The sequence below is a fragment of the Protopterus annectens genome, chromosome 9.part0 (genome assembly GCF_019279795.1).
Source record: "Protopterus annectens isolate FY-2018-M chromosome 9.part0, PAN1.0, whole genome shotgun sequence".
Classification (NCBI taxonomy): domain Eukaryota; kingdom Metazoa; phylum Chordata; order Ceratodontiformes; family Protopteridae; genus Protopterus; species Protopterus annectens.
The window spans coordinates 862,929,923-862,944,948 of NC_056743.1; the positions used below are offsets into that span (position 1 = coordinate 862,929,923).

Genomic DNA, 15,026 nt, shown 5'->3' on the forward strand with positions numbered 1-15,026 from the left:
ATTTAACTGTTGAGGCTGCCCACTAAAGTGTGCTAGCCTGTGTAACTGATTTATTACTTTTTCTGCATTTTCTGTGTGTTTCTATCTAAAAACAAAAAAAAAAAAAAAAAAAATAATCCTTGTTTTCCCGCCTATCCTCGACTAGTTTAGACCAGTTTACAGGCATTGCTGTATTCTGGGCTGTGGTGTAGTTCCTGTGTTGTCCATTACCTTACTTGGATAGAAGGAAGTTTCTTTGCTCATCAGTGGGAGTGGGGAGCCTTGAGCAGCCTACCTGTCCCTGTAGGAAGTGACCTCAGCACAAGAGCTGTAGTAATTGGTTGTTTTGGACCATTTCTAGCTCTTTTGAAGTTCCCTCTTTAAAATCCACCTCTGGGCGTTTTTTTCTGGCTATACTACTCAGACAAGCTCCTCGTGGTCCTGCAGAGTGGTCCTAGCTACAGAGAACTCAGAAAAGCAACTACTTTCTGGATTTAAGTATCTTTGCTGTTTTTTTTTACTTGAAATAGCTTCTCTAGCTCACCCTAAACAAGCTTAAACTGTTTTTTTAGCTGTTTGCTGCATTATTTTAAAATCTGCACTTAAAGTTACTTTTTAGTCGAATTTAATCAAAAGTTTGTTTGTTTGTTTAATTTAACTGTTGAGGCTGTCCACTAAAGTGTGCTAGCCTGTGTAACTGATTTATTACTGTTTCTGCATTTTCTGTGTGTTTCTATCTAAAAACAAAAAAAAAACAAAAACAATAATCCTTGTTTTCCCACCTATCCTCGACTAGTTTAGACCAGTTTACAGGCATTGCTGTATTCTGGGCTGTGGTGTAGTTCCTGTGTTGTCCATTACCTTACTTGGATAGAAGGAAGTTTCTTTGCTCACCAGTGGGAGTGGGGAGCCTTGAGCAGCCTACCTGTCCCTGTAGGAAGTGACCTCAGCACAAGAGCTGTAGTAATTGGTTGTTTTGGACCATTTCTAGCTCTTTTGAAGTTCCCTGTTTAAAATCCACCTCTGGGTGTTTTTTTCTGGCTATACTACTCAGACAAGCTCCTTGTGGTCCTGCAGAGTGGTCCTAGCTACAGAGAACTCAGAAATGTGACTACTTTCTGGATTTAAGTATCTTTGCTGTTTTTTTACTTGAAATAGCTTCTCTAGCTCACCCTAAACAAGCTTAAACTGTTTTTAGCTGTTTGCTGCATTATTTTAAAATCTGCACTTAAAGTTACTTTTTAGTCGAATTTGATTGAAAGTTTGTTTGTTTGTTTAATTTAACTGTTGAGGCTGCCCACTAAAGTGTGCTAGCCTGTGTAACTGATTTATTACTGTTTCTGCATTTTCTGTGTGTTTCTATCTAAAAACAAAAAAAAAAAAAAAATAATCCTTGTTTTCCCGCCTCTCCTCGACTAGTTTAGACCAGTTTACAGGCATTGCTGTATTCTGGGCTGTGGTGTAGTTCCTGTGTTGTCCATTACCTTACTTGGATAGAAGGAAGTTTCTTTGCTCACCAGTGGGAGTGGGGAGTCTTGAGCAGCCTACCTGTCCCTGTAGGAAGTGACCTCAGCACAAGAGCTGTAGTAATTGGTTGTTTTGGACCATTTCTAGCTCTTTTGAAGTTCCCTGTATAAAATCCGCCTCTGCTTTTTTTCTGGCTATACTACTCAGACAAGCTCCTCGTGGTCCTGCAGAGTGGTCCTAGCTACAGAGAACTCAGAAAAGCGACTACTTTCTGGATTTAAGTATCTTTGCTGTTTTTTTACTTGAAATAGCTTCTCTAGCTTACCCTAAACAAGTTTAACTGTTTTTTAGCTGTTTGCTGCATTATTTTAAAATCTGCACTTAAAGTTACTTTTTAGTCGAATTTGATCGAAAGTTTGTTTGTTTGTTTGTTTAATTTAACTGTTGAGGCTGCCCGCTAAAGTGTGCTGGCCTGTGTAACTGATTTATTACTGTTTCTGCATTTTCTGTGTGTTTCTGTCTAAAAACAAAAAAAATAATCATTGTTTTCCCACCTATCCTCGACTAGTTTAGACCAGTTTACAGGCATTGCTGTATTCTGGGCTGTGGTGTAGTTCCTGTGTTGTCCATTACCTTACTTGGATAGAAGGAAGTTTCTTTGCTCACCAGTGGGAGTGGGGAGCCTTGAGCAGCCTACCTGTCCCTGTAGGAAGTGACCTCAGCACAAGAGCTGTAGTAATTGGTTGTTTTGGACCATTTCTAGCTCTTTTGAAGTTCCCTGTTTAAAATCCACCTCTGGGCATTTTTTTCTGGCTATACTACTCAGACAAGCTCCTCGTGGTCCTGCAGAGTGGCCCTAACTACAGAGAACTCAGAAAAGTGACTACTTTCTGGATTTAAGTATCTTTGCAGTTTTTTTACTTGAAATAGCTTCTCTAGTTCACCCTAAACAAGCTTAAACTGTTTTTTAGCTGTTTGCTGCATTATTTTAAAATCTGCACTTAAAGTTACTTTTTAGTCGAATTTGATTGAAAGTTTGTTTGTTTGTTTGTTTGTTTAATTTAACTGTTGAGGCTGCTGACTAATGTGTGCTAGCCTGTGTAACTGATTTATTGCTGTTTCTGCATTTTCTGTGTGTTTCTATCAAAAAAAAAAAACAAAAAAATAATCCTTGTTTTCCCGCCTCTCCTCGACTAGTTTAGACCAGTTTACAGGCATTGCTGTATTCTGGGCTGTGGTGTAGTTCCTGTGTTGTCCATTACCTTACTTGGATAGAAGGAAGTTTCTTTGCTCACCAGTGGGAGTGGGGATCCTTGAGCAGCCTACCTGTCCCTGTAGGAAGTGACCTCAGCACAAGAGCTGTAGTAATTGGTTGTTTTGGACCATTTCTAGCTCTTTTGAAGTTCCCTGTTTAAAATCCGCCTCTGGGCATTTTTTTCTGGCTATACTACTCAGACAAACTCCTCGTGGTCCTGCAGAGTGGTCCTAGCTACAGAGAACTCAGAAAAGAGACTACTTTCTGGATTTAAGTATCTTTGCTGTTTTTTTACTTGAAATAGCTTTTCTATCTCACCCTAAACAAGCTTAAACTGTTTTTTAGCTGTTTGCTGCATTATTTTAAAATCTGCACTTAAAGTTACTTTTTAGTCGAATTTGATCGAAAGTTTGTTTGTTTTTTTGTTTAATTTAACTGTTGAGGCTGCCCACTAAAGTGTGCTAGCCTGTGTAACTGATTTATTACTGTTTCTGCATTTTCTGTGTGTTTCTATCTAAAAACAAAAAAAAAAAACAAAAAAATAAACCTTGTTTTCCCGCCTCTCCTTGAATAGTTTAGACCAGTTTACAGGCATTGCTGTATTCTGGGCTGTGGTGTAGTTCCTGTGTTGTCCATTACCTTACTTGGATAGAATTAAGTTTCTTTGCTCACCAGTGGGATTGGGGAGCCTTGAGCAACCTACCTGTCCCTGTAGGAAGTGACCTCAGCACAAGAGCTGTAGTAATTGGTTGTTTTGGACCATTTCTAGCTCTTTTGAAGTTCCCTGTTTAAAATCCACCTCTGGGCGTTTTTTTCTGGCTATACTACTCAGACAAGCTCCTCGTGGTCCTGCAGAGTGGTCCTAGCTACAGAGAACTCAGAAAAGCAACTACTTTCTGGATTTAAGTATCTTTGCTGTTTTTTTACTTGAAATAGCTTCTCTAGCTCACCCTAAACAAGCTTAAACTGTTTTTTAGCTGTTTGCTGCATTATTTTAAAATCTGCACTTAAAGTTACTTTTTAGTTGAATTTGATTGAAAGTTTGTTTGTTTGTTTGTTTAATTTAACTGTTGAGGCTGCCCACTAAAGTGTGCTAGCCTGTGTAACTGATTTATTACTGTTTCTGCATTTTCTGTGTGTTTCTATCTAAAAACAAACAAAAAAAAATAATCCTTGTTTTCCCGCCTCTCCTCGACTAGTTTAGACCAGTTTACAGGCATTGCTGCATTCTGGGCTGTGGTGTAGTTCCTGTGTTGTCCATTATCTTACTTGGATGGAAGGAAGTTTCTTTGCTCACCAGTGGGAGTGGGGAGCCTTGAGCAGCCTACCTGTTCCTGTAGGAAGTGACCTCAGCACAAGAACTGCAGTAATTGGTTGTTTTGGACCATTTCTAGCTCTTTTGAAGTTCCCTGTTTAAAATCCACCTCTGGGCATTTTTTTCTGACAATACTACTCAGACAAGCTCCTCGTGGTCCTGCAGAGTGATCCTAGCTACAGAGAACTCAGAAAAGCGACTACTTTCTGGATTTAAGTATCTTTGTTGTTTTTTTTTACTTGAAATAGCTTCTCTAGCTCACCCTAAACAAGCTTAAACTGTTTTTTTAGCTGTTTGCTGCATTATTTTAAAATCTGCACTTAAAGTTACTTTTTAGTCGAATTTGATCAAAAGTTTGTTTATTTGTTTAATTTAACTGTTGAGGCTGCCCACTAAAGTGTGCTAGCCTGTGTAACTGATTTATTACTGTTTCTGCATTTTCTGTGTGTTTCTATCTAAAAACAAAAAAAACCCCAAAAAAATAATCCTTGATTTCCTGCCTCTCCTCGACTAGTTTAGACCAGTTTGCAGGCATTGCTGTATTCTGGGCTGTGGTGTAGTTCCTGTGTTGTCCATTACCTTACTTGGATAGAAGGAAGTTTCTTTGCTCACCAGTGGGAGTGGGGAGCCTTGAGCAGCCTACCTGTCCCTGTAGGAAGTGACCTCAGCACAAGAGCTGTAGTAATTGGTTGTTTTGGACCATTTCTAGATCTTTTGAAGTTCCCTGTTTAAAATCCACCTCTGGGTGTTTTTTTCTGGCTATACTACTCAGACAAGCTCCTCGTGGTCCTGCAGAGTGGTCCTAGCTACAGAGAACTCAGAAAAGCAACTACTTTCTGGATTTAAGTATCTTTGCTGTTTTTTTACTTGAAATACCTTCTCTAGCTCACCCTAAACAAGCTTAAACTGTTTTTTTAGATGTTTGCTGCATTATTTTAAAATCTGCACTTAAAGTTACTTTTTAGTCGAATTTGATCAAAAGTTTGTTTATTTGTTTAATTTAACTGTTGAGGCTGCCCACTAAAGTGTGCTAGCCTGTGTAACTGATTTATTACTGTTTCTGCATTTTCTGTGTGTTTCTATCTAAAAACAAAAAAAAACCCCAAAAAAATAATCCTTGATTTCCTGCCTCTCCTCGACTAGTTTAGACCAGTTTACAGGCATTGCTGTATTCTGGGCTGTGGTGTAGTTCCTGTGTTGTCCATTACCTTACTTGGATAGAAGGAAGTTTCTTTGCTCATCAGTGGGAGTGGGGAGCCTTGAGCAGCCTACCTGTAGGAAGTGACCTCAGCACAAGAGCTGTAGTAATTGGTTGTTTTGGACCATTTCTAGCTCTTTTGAAGTTCCCTGTTTAAAATCCGCGTTTGCACGGTTTTGCGCGGTTGTGCGCATAGCGCAGTGCTGGTTAAACAAGGTTAAACTTCTTCTGGCTCCGCCAAGTCTGCTCTTCAAATGTTCCCTTAAGGAAGCTCTACTCTTGGTATAATCAGACTACTTGCTATATTATAAGCCTAGCACTTGTTCTCAAAACTTCTCTACTAAGTAAGCACTCTCGTACTAAGTAAGCACTACATCCACCTACAACCCCTGTGAATATCCACTTCCCTTAAAGGCACAGCACTCCCTTATACTGTTCTAGCATGTCGAGTGGTAGATTACTGGCATCCTCTCCAGTTCAGCTGGTTAATCTGGGTATCTTGAGACAATGCTACAATTGTCTCATGTACACAGACAACCCTCTCCTCCCCCCAACAAACACAAATACATGTGAGAGATGCAACTATATAGCCAAACTGGAGGCTGAACTCTCTCAACTCAGGGCTGGCATGACCAGACAGGAGGAGATGGTAACCACACACACAACAAACCCAGTGCCACATAGACCTACCACAACTGCAAACCAAATGCATAAAAACACAAAGACATACTCGGAGGCTCTAATAAAAAACTTACCAAAACAACAGAGTCTCCCAAAGCAGACAAAATCCACCACCTCAAAACAAAACACATGCAACACATACTTCAATAAATCAGTGTGTCAATCAGTCACAGCCCTTAAGGCCAAACACCATGCCTGATACACTAGTAATAGGTGACTCTATAGTCAGACACACTGATGTCCCGCTTACCAGGCTGAACAAGGAGAGGGTGACTGTGAGCTGCCTATCGGGAGCTAGGATCCGCCAGATAACACACGCACTCAGGTCACTCCAAAGCAAGTACAAATTTGACTCCATCATTGTCCATGCTGACATGAATGACCTGAGACGTACCTCCCTGGACTACATGAAAAGAGACATAGAGGAGCTCTCTGATTATGTAGCCCAGGCTGGTATGACCCTGACCCTGAGCAGCATCTTGCCCTCACCAAGAATGATGCCATAATACAAAGACAAGATGATCAGCTTTAATAATTGGCTCAAGTACTGGTCTCATTCTAAGGGGATCCAATGTCTGTCTGCCTGGGATGACATGTTGGACAAGCCACGCTGCTTCGCAAGGGACGGCTTGCACCTGTCACCACTGGGCTTCTGGATATTGGCTAAGGCTTTTGCCACCCCCATAGTGCCTTTTTTAGGCAAGGCTCAAAAGACAAACCCACCTCCTTAGAAAACAAAAATGGAAAAAAACTAAGGGTAATGCTGCTCAACGCCAGAAGTCTAAATCTCAAGATGCAGGCACTCGATGCACTCCTCAGTATGGAGAACATTGACATCTGTGCAGTAACTGAAACCTGGTTCAAGGCTCCTGAGAGCACCCCAGCACTACCAGGCTATACCTCGTATCATGCTTTTCAGCCTCAAAACCCGGGCTGAATCACAAAGGGAGGGGGAATGTCCATATTCATCAAGGACACCCACACCTCCAGGTTAGTAGCAACACATGAAGCATCAGAGACCATACAGGTGCAACTAACCATAGGCAAAACTGCTATACAACTGGTAGCATGTTACAGACCACCCTCCCAATCTCAGGAACCCCACTCAGCCTTCCTGAAGACATTGGAGGATATGAATGTATCACAAAATACCATCATACTGGGAGACTTCAACTACCCAAACATAGATTGGGTACATTATTCTAGCCCTAACACCCTAGCCCAAAGGTTCCTGGAATTCATAAATTCAAATGCACTGGAACAACTAGTCACCTCTCCCACTAGGGAGATAATATACTAGACCTAATCATCACAAACATGGGGACAAAATGCTCCACACGGAGGTATACCCCTCACTAGTGAGATCTGACCACAAACTAATCACCCTGGATATACATATCCCACCTCCACCCCCAGCACAAAAGACCACAGTGAAAAACTTCTCAAAAGCAGACTTCACTCTTCTTAAGACTGAGATGGTATCCTTTAAGCCCACTGGGCCAGTGGATACCACATCCCACAATGCCGAATCCTTCACAAATGCTTTCTATGGACATCTCCAAGAATGCATGGATCATGCAATCCCAAATAAATTCAAGTCCCTCTCCACCAAAGGCAAGCGTCCTGTCTGGTGGACCTCAGCCATTAACAAATTGTATAACAAAAGAAGGAAGCTACTGCACGACAGAGCAAAATCCCATAAAGGGAAGACATCTCTGATCAACACTAGAAGAAAACTACATTCTCTCATAAAAACATTCAAGGCCAACTTTGAGAGAAAAATCGCTAAGGACACTAAAGATAACCACAAAGCCTTCTTCAGCTATGTTAGAAACCTGGGAGGAAACCCTCAGATATGCTCAGAGTTAGTTCACAACAACAAAAAATACACTGAACCCACAGATATTGCCAACATTCTGGCTGACAGGTTCAGTGCAAATTTCTCCCCTCCCTCACCCCCAAAAGAAGAAATACTTATCCCAGCTGAATGTAATCTCCCTGTCATCTCAGATGTCCAAGTGAGAACCGCCCTCAACAAAGCTAAAAACACAGCATCAATGGGACCTGACAGTATCCCGGGTTGTGTGCTACGTGAACTCCAAGAGGAGCTAAACCCGCACATAAAAATGCTATTTAACCTTAGCCTTACTACAGGATATGTACCTGAACACTGGCGTACAGCAACAGTGGTCCCACTCCACAAAGGGGGTATCTCTACAGACCCTGGGAACTACCGCCCCATAAGCTTAACCAGCCTGGTCTGCAAAGCTATGGAAAGAATCATTATGGAACTCATAAACAGAGACATAGGGGACCTACAGACACTTAACCCCACCAAGTTCGGCTTTGTAAAGGGCAGATCCTGCCTTTTGAACCTGATTGACTTTTTCAAAACAGTCACTAGAGCCATTGATGAGGGCAAAGCAGTCCATACAGCCTACCTGGACTTGGCTAAGGCCTTCGACACAATACCCCACTCAGGCATCATAGATAAGCTCAACAGCTTAAACGTAAACCCTTATGTCACTAGATGGGTTGCAAACTGGCTAAAGGACAGAACCCATAAAGTTAAAATCGCTGGAGCAATGTCAGACTCAAAGCCAGTCACAAGTGGTGTCCCACAGGGATCTGTCCTGGGACCCCTCTTGTTCGGCATTTATTTCTCAGATGTTAAAGCAAACATGGGAGGGTTGTGGCTGACAAAGTTCGCAGATGACTGCAAACTAGGTGCCATAGTTGATACACCAGTGGACACATACACCCTACAAAAAGGCCTCACAGAAACGGACAGCTGGTGCCGGAGTCGTGGCCTTAAACTGAATGCCAAAAAATGTATAGTCATCCCCTTTGGGAAAAACAAAGTACCCACAAATTATCACATAGACAGCAACCCACTGAGTATGGAAAAAGTAATCAGAGACCTAGGGACCCAAGTCGACAGCGACCTCTCATTTGACACCCACGTTGCCAAAGTGGTTAGAAAAACATTCTACCTTGCACACCTTATCATGAAGGGATTCACATCCAGATCCAAGGATGTCATTGTATGCCTATACTCCTCCCTCATCAGACCCATGATTGAGTACAATGCCCCATTTGGTATGTACCTCACCCGGCATTTGCAACAGATGGAGAGACCACAAAGGTACCTCACCAAGAGGATCAAGGGTCTCCAACATATGTCTTATTCTGCCAGACTAAAGAAACTCCAGCTCTATTCAGTAGCATACTGCCTGCTCAGAGGTGATCTCTGCCTGACATACAAGGCCATGTCCAATCAGGAACTGATGGACATGCTCCACCTCAAAAAATCCAAATCCATCAGGACCATGAGAGCTAAAGACTTAAACCTCGGCACAAATATGAATAGGACATGCTGGAGGGATAGATTCATAACCCAGAGGCTTCCCATGCTCTGGAACAGGATCCCAGTTCATGTTAGGCAGAGCCCCTCACTGACTCTCTTCAGGAGAAATCTTGATGAGTGGATGGGAGATTGTAAGTTTACCCCAGGGGTCGCATCTGTGTCACTACTAGACAGGGGCACAGTAAACTAATTCTATTATATAAGGGGACCTTCATTGTGTCACTACTAGACAGAGGCACAGTATTCTAAATCTATTCTGTGCATTTTTGTACCATTTCATGGGGTGGTGAAAGCCACATCACTATGGCTAGGCTTACAAATGCCCCAGGGCAGATAGCCTAGTACTAAACTATGAAACTATGAAACTATGTGTAGAGTTCCCAAACATGAGCACATGTAGACAGACGTACTGCACTACTGATAAGGATAGATGGATAAGGCAATCACTATCTATTGCAATTTAAAATGACAGGCAGTTATTAATGTTAGTATGTAATGCTGTAGAAACATTAAACACTTCAAACAGTAGTACTTCTAAACCAGATTTACAAGTGTTTTTGTTACTTATTCTCCTGATATGCAGTGTGTGTGCTGTCAGTATTTTAATGTAATCATTTTCCCATTAGAGGGCATACAATGCTCTCTAGAAGTAAACATTAGGTAACACTGTAAACGGTACTTACTCCAGTCCATAATCATTGGTTCCTTCAGACTACTGTGTTCTACTTTGCAGCTGTATACATCCTCCTTTTGTGGTATGAATTCCATTAATAAAGTGATCTGATAAGTCCAGTCTCCATTAGGTATCACACCAGATGATGCTATATCATGGGTAACCTCTCCTCCATTCTTAAGCAGTGTGACATTTATACTTTGAGGGTAAAACCCACTGGTGACACACATGAGCAAGTTAGGGTGCTCCTGTATCACAGCTTTAAGTGGTCGAATTGTGATGGTAGGGATAACTGTAAGAAAAACAATGAGAGAGTTATCAAATTAAAAAGAGAACATAAATAAATATGAGGGAAATCATTAGGTAAGGTAAATCATTTTCACTTTACAATTGAATTATCATCTCAGATACACTTCAAGACACTTAGCAGTCATTTGTTTTCAATAATATTTACAGGCAAAAGGCTTCATTTGACTATGAGGAGTAACACCCTATAATTTGAACTCTATCAGCTCCCTCTGTCCCCAAATAGAATCAAGCCATTGTGTTACAATGTGTTAGACCATGAATTTCTTTCTATTTATATGCAAGTAATTCATAGCAGAAGTCAGTAGAAACAAATATATTAAATGAGTCTTCTCTGGAAGATTGGCAAATGAGCTCATGCAAAAGACATGCAAACGATCCTTTCCACTGAATGTTGATTTATCTGCCACAACTAAAACAATTAAATCATTGGTACTTGATTTACTTTAGAAACAGGAAATAAAACATTAAGTCTTTCATGGCTGATTGATAAGATCTTCTGTGTTAATGGGTGACTGTTCCAGTTCCCACTTGCTAAAAGTGTTGCACTTCTGAAAGCATTTAAAAGCACCTCAGTTGCTTAATTTAATAAGGGTGCATGTCAACCTGAATTTCAAGTTTGCAGTATAGCTATTACTAAAGATCTTTCCCTTTGTGAAAACTACCAACTCACACTTCTTTTTTTGAGCTCCAAAATATGTCATGAACAAAATTAAATAGGTAAAATTCACCTTGCATTTCAGCCCCCTTTTCCTTTCTTCCATACATTTCACCAAGGTTTCACTTAGACAAAGGTTCAACCCCCCCCGACAAAAAAAATCAAACCAACTATTTGTAACCTTGTAAAAAATATATATTTGTATATATTTTTTTACAGGGGGAGGCAGCTACCCTTGCACCCAAGCCCTTCCCACTCCCTTATTTAAATATATTAACTCTTTTTTCACATGACCATGATGAAATGAGAAAAGATGATGTACTTCGAGACCAGGACTCATACAGATACTTCCGAGCAAGCCTTGCTCAGTTAAGAGGCACTGCATGGCAACATAAGAAAATATTAAATATTCAAATGCATGGTATTATATTTTTCCTGTGGTGTGATTGGAAGCCATATGTAATCCTGCACATGTAAAAACATTATACTGAACAAATTACTGAATATTCTAGAAGGAGAGGCCTGGGAAATAGGTGAGCAGAGGCCAGTATGTGTGTGTGTGCATGCATGCGTGTGTGTATGTATGCATGTGTATGTGTGCGTGTATGTCTGTGTGTGTGTTTTTGTGTTTGTGTGTGTGTGTGTGTGTGTGTGTGTGTGTGTGTGTGTGTGTGTGTGTGCATGTGTGTGTGTGTGTGTGTGTGTGTGTGTGTGTGTGTGTGTGTGTGTGTGTGTGTGTGTGCTTGTGTGTGTGTGTGTGTGGGTTTGTAAGAGACTTATGACAACCAAGACCACTACAATATACCAACCAACTCTAAAGCAATCTATAATCTCTTGGCTGGTGAAATTGTGATAAGTCGCCCACTGGTGGTACTGTTTACACTTAAAGTCACATGACACTTCACACATACCAACAGGAATTGATGGAGCTAAAGACTGATATATATATATATATATATATATATATATATATATATATATATATATATATATATATATTGTGTGTGTGTGTTTGTAGTAAAAAAAATATAATGAAATCATGGTAAGTAGATATAACTTCACAAAGACATAATTTCATTTTTTTAAGAACCATAGATCATTGTCCCTGTCATCATACATTTTAGTAACCCATTTCATGGATCCCCAGCCCTCCCTGTAAAGAAATGCTTTTGGAGGGCTAAGAAGTAGTTAATTCCTACAGCTTGAAGCCAGTGCTGCCCTTATACTTGCTGTTCGAGACAATTCCTTCATGCCTCCCTAATATGATCTTGTACATCAATATCTTGCTCCTTCGCTCTCTTTTGGTCAATAATGAGATGAGCTATTGGTCCCCTAATCTCTGGTCATATCCTGCATCTCTTGCATTCCTCTGATGGCTTTTTTCTGGGCTTCTTCTGGCAGCTTGATGTTCCTTTCTTTGTATGATCCCCAGAACAGTATGCAATATTCAAGGTGTGATTTAATGAGTAGATTGGAATTATTACTAATTATTATTTCTTCTCTTCTGGAATCTATTTCCCTGAGGATTCACCCCAACCATTACATTTATTGTTGCCATTGCCCTCTCATTCTGGTCCTGTTGGTCCACTCCAGGTGTAAACATCCCATCTTCCTTTTCCTATTCTGTTGCCACTGGTTTCGCTCACCCAGTTGACAGTTTACACCACTGTTGTGGAACAACTGTACTTCTTTGCATTTACATGTAGTTAACCTCAACTGCCAACTTTCTGTCCAAATGTTCAGCCTTTCCAATCCTTCTTTGGATTCTTTTCCCATTCCCTATTCTCTATTACTGCACCTATCAAAAAGGTCAGTCCTGCTCTCTGCTATCTCAGGTATGACTGAGTCAAGCAGACTGAGGAGTACTGGACACAGGACAGATGCGCACTGTACTTTACTGTTCAGTTTTGCAATTCCTGATATTTTTCCTCTCAACCTTCTCTGTTGTACCATTCAACCACACAGTAATCCAGTTCCTCAGTCTTGGTTCTACCCAAATCCATCCAGTTTGCTTAGCCTGCTGTGTATGGCCAAGTCAAGACAATTTGGGAACTCCATGTAGACTATGTCTACTGATACTCCCTTGTCAAGTCCATCTATAGCCCAATCATAAAAGTGTATCAGGCTTGGCTGTTTTCCTGTTGGTTGCTGTCCTGGAGATTTTTATCTTCTCAGAGTGACCGTGATACTATTCACAGCAAAGTTCATGTTTTATTTTGGTATTAATAGTGGTCTTTCGCTGTGTTGTGTGATTTAGTATCTTCTCAGAGTGCTCACTAACTAAAGAAACTAAAAACAGCATGCTTCAAAGAGACAAAGTCTGGAAAGACTTGCATAAAAGCAGAACACAAAAAACATTTTGTACATTCGGCCATCTCTGTTGCTAAGGACCATATGAAAATGGATAAGCAAACCAATTACACCAGCCTTCAGTATAAACACCATAATAACCCAAGATTTTTTTTGGTCATCATTAAACAAATTAATGCATCCAGGCAAAACCACATCATCCTATCCTTCTGCTACTAACACCACTGACTCAATACCATCTCAGTTCAACTCCTTCTTTATACAGACAGCACTATCTCTGATAAATAATAACAATTCAACTCTCCCTCTTATAAAATATTTGATAACTGCATATTTCACAAGAAGTTCACTGAGACACAAATCATATCATGGCAAGAAGCTTTATTGGTCTAAAATAGTAATGGCAGCTACTGGGAATAGACAGAATGTGAATCTATCATGACACATTACCCTGACCAACTTAATTTCATAAAACAAATCACTGGCCTGCTTAGGTGGTGCCTTCTGGAAAATTATTTCCCCAAGTCACAATTCATATTCTTAAGCTGACAGTAACATCATGCAGTTATCAACTACTGATGGCTTAAACAGCTATATCTCAGAATGTTTTCAAACACTGAGAAAGTTTCTCATGATCTCACCTGTAATTTCCATTTGCACAAACAGTGAGTCATTCATTACAGAACTTTTAATAAAAGTAAGGATGCAATTCAATGTTTATAACTGCCTTCTTCTAGGCAAGCAATGTTCAATAATATTACTTTCTCTATAACAACACAGACATCTGATCCTTTATCTAAACCTGGAACCTGCAGCTGTAACAATGCTTTACAGAACACAAATTCTTTCTGACCTAACTTGTTTAGAAATACTTTCACATAGCTCAGTTATTTTCTCTGGCCTAGCTTGCTTCGAAAGAATGTTTTCAACAATTCTACTACAGAAAATCTATCAGTACTTCCCCCATCCTATCCTAAGCACACTCATTATCCTTCCTCCCAGTCTCTACTTCTACTACAAGAAAATTTCCACTGAAAGTAAAACTAACCTCTTTTAGCTACTGAACAACTTCCAACACTTCTTCTTCTTCTTTTGGCTTTTCCCAGTTAGGGGTCGCAACAGCGGATCACCTGTCTGCTCATGATTGGCAGTGGAGTTTTACGGTGTCGAGTTGCCAGCCCAGCGCCCAACCTTCCACGGAAGGCACACACATATGCACACACTCATGCCTAGGGCCAATTTGAGAGTATTTGAGAGTATCCAATCCACCTACAGCAGGTCTTTGGGATGTGGGAGGAAATTGGAGCACCCGGAGGAAACCCACACGACCACAGGGAGGACATGCAGACTCCCCACAGAAGGTACCCCAGCCGAGGATCGAACCGGAGAACCTCTTGCTGTGAGGTGGCAACGCTAACTGCTGCACCACCGTGGCCACCCTACTGAACAACTTCCAACACAATACTTAAAAATAGCAGGTGACACTGTGACATTCCCTGTACCCATACTGATAAATCAATCCATATCTGAGTGATATGCTCCATCCTTATTGAAAAAATCCTATATGATATCTCTCCACAAAGATGACACATCAACAGACTTTTCCAGTTACAGACTTATTGCCATCCTATCCCCTCTGCATAAAATACTAGAAGAATGCATCCACTCACAACTTTTGCATTACATTAACTCTAACAACCTTCTCTCCAAAACCCAGAATGATTTAAGATCTCACAAAAGCTTTACCACTGCACTCTTCAACTTCACCAATATCATAAACCAACACAGGAATGACAGCAACCTGGAATCTGCACTGA

The 15,026-nt window shown here is 40.7% G+C and overlaps 1 protein-coding gene across 1 annotated transcript in view; it reads right to left on the reverse strand.

The window, feature by feature from the left end:
* LOC122810599 (H-2 class II histocompatibility antigen, E-S beta chain-like) overlaps positions 1-15,026 on the reverse strand; it is an 88,619-nt gene that overhangs the window by 11,270 nt on the left and 62,323 nt on the right. Inside the window, exon 4 of the mRNA XM_044082175.1 lies at positions 9,946-10,227. Coding sequence (XP_043938110.1) covers positions 9,946-10,227 — 282 coding nt within the window. The remainder of the gene's footprint in view (positions 1-9,945; positions 10,228-15,026) is intronic.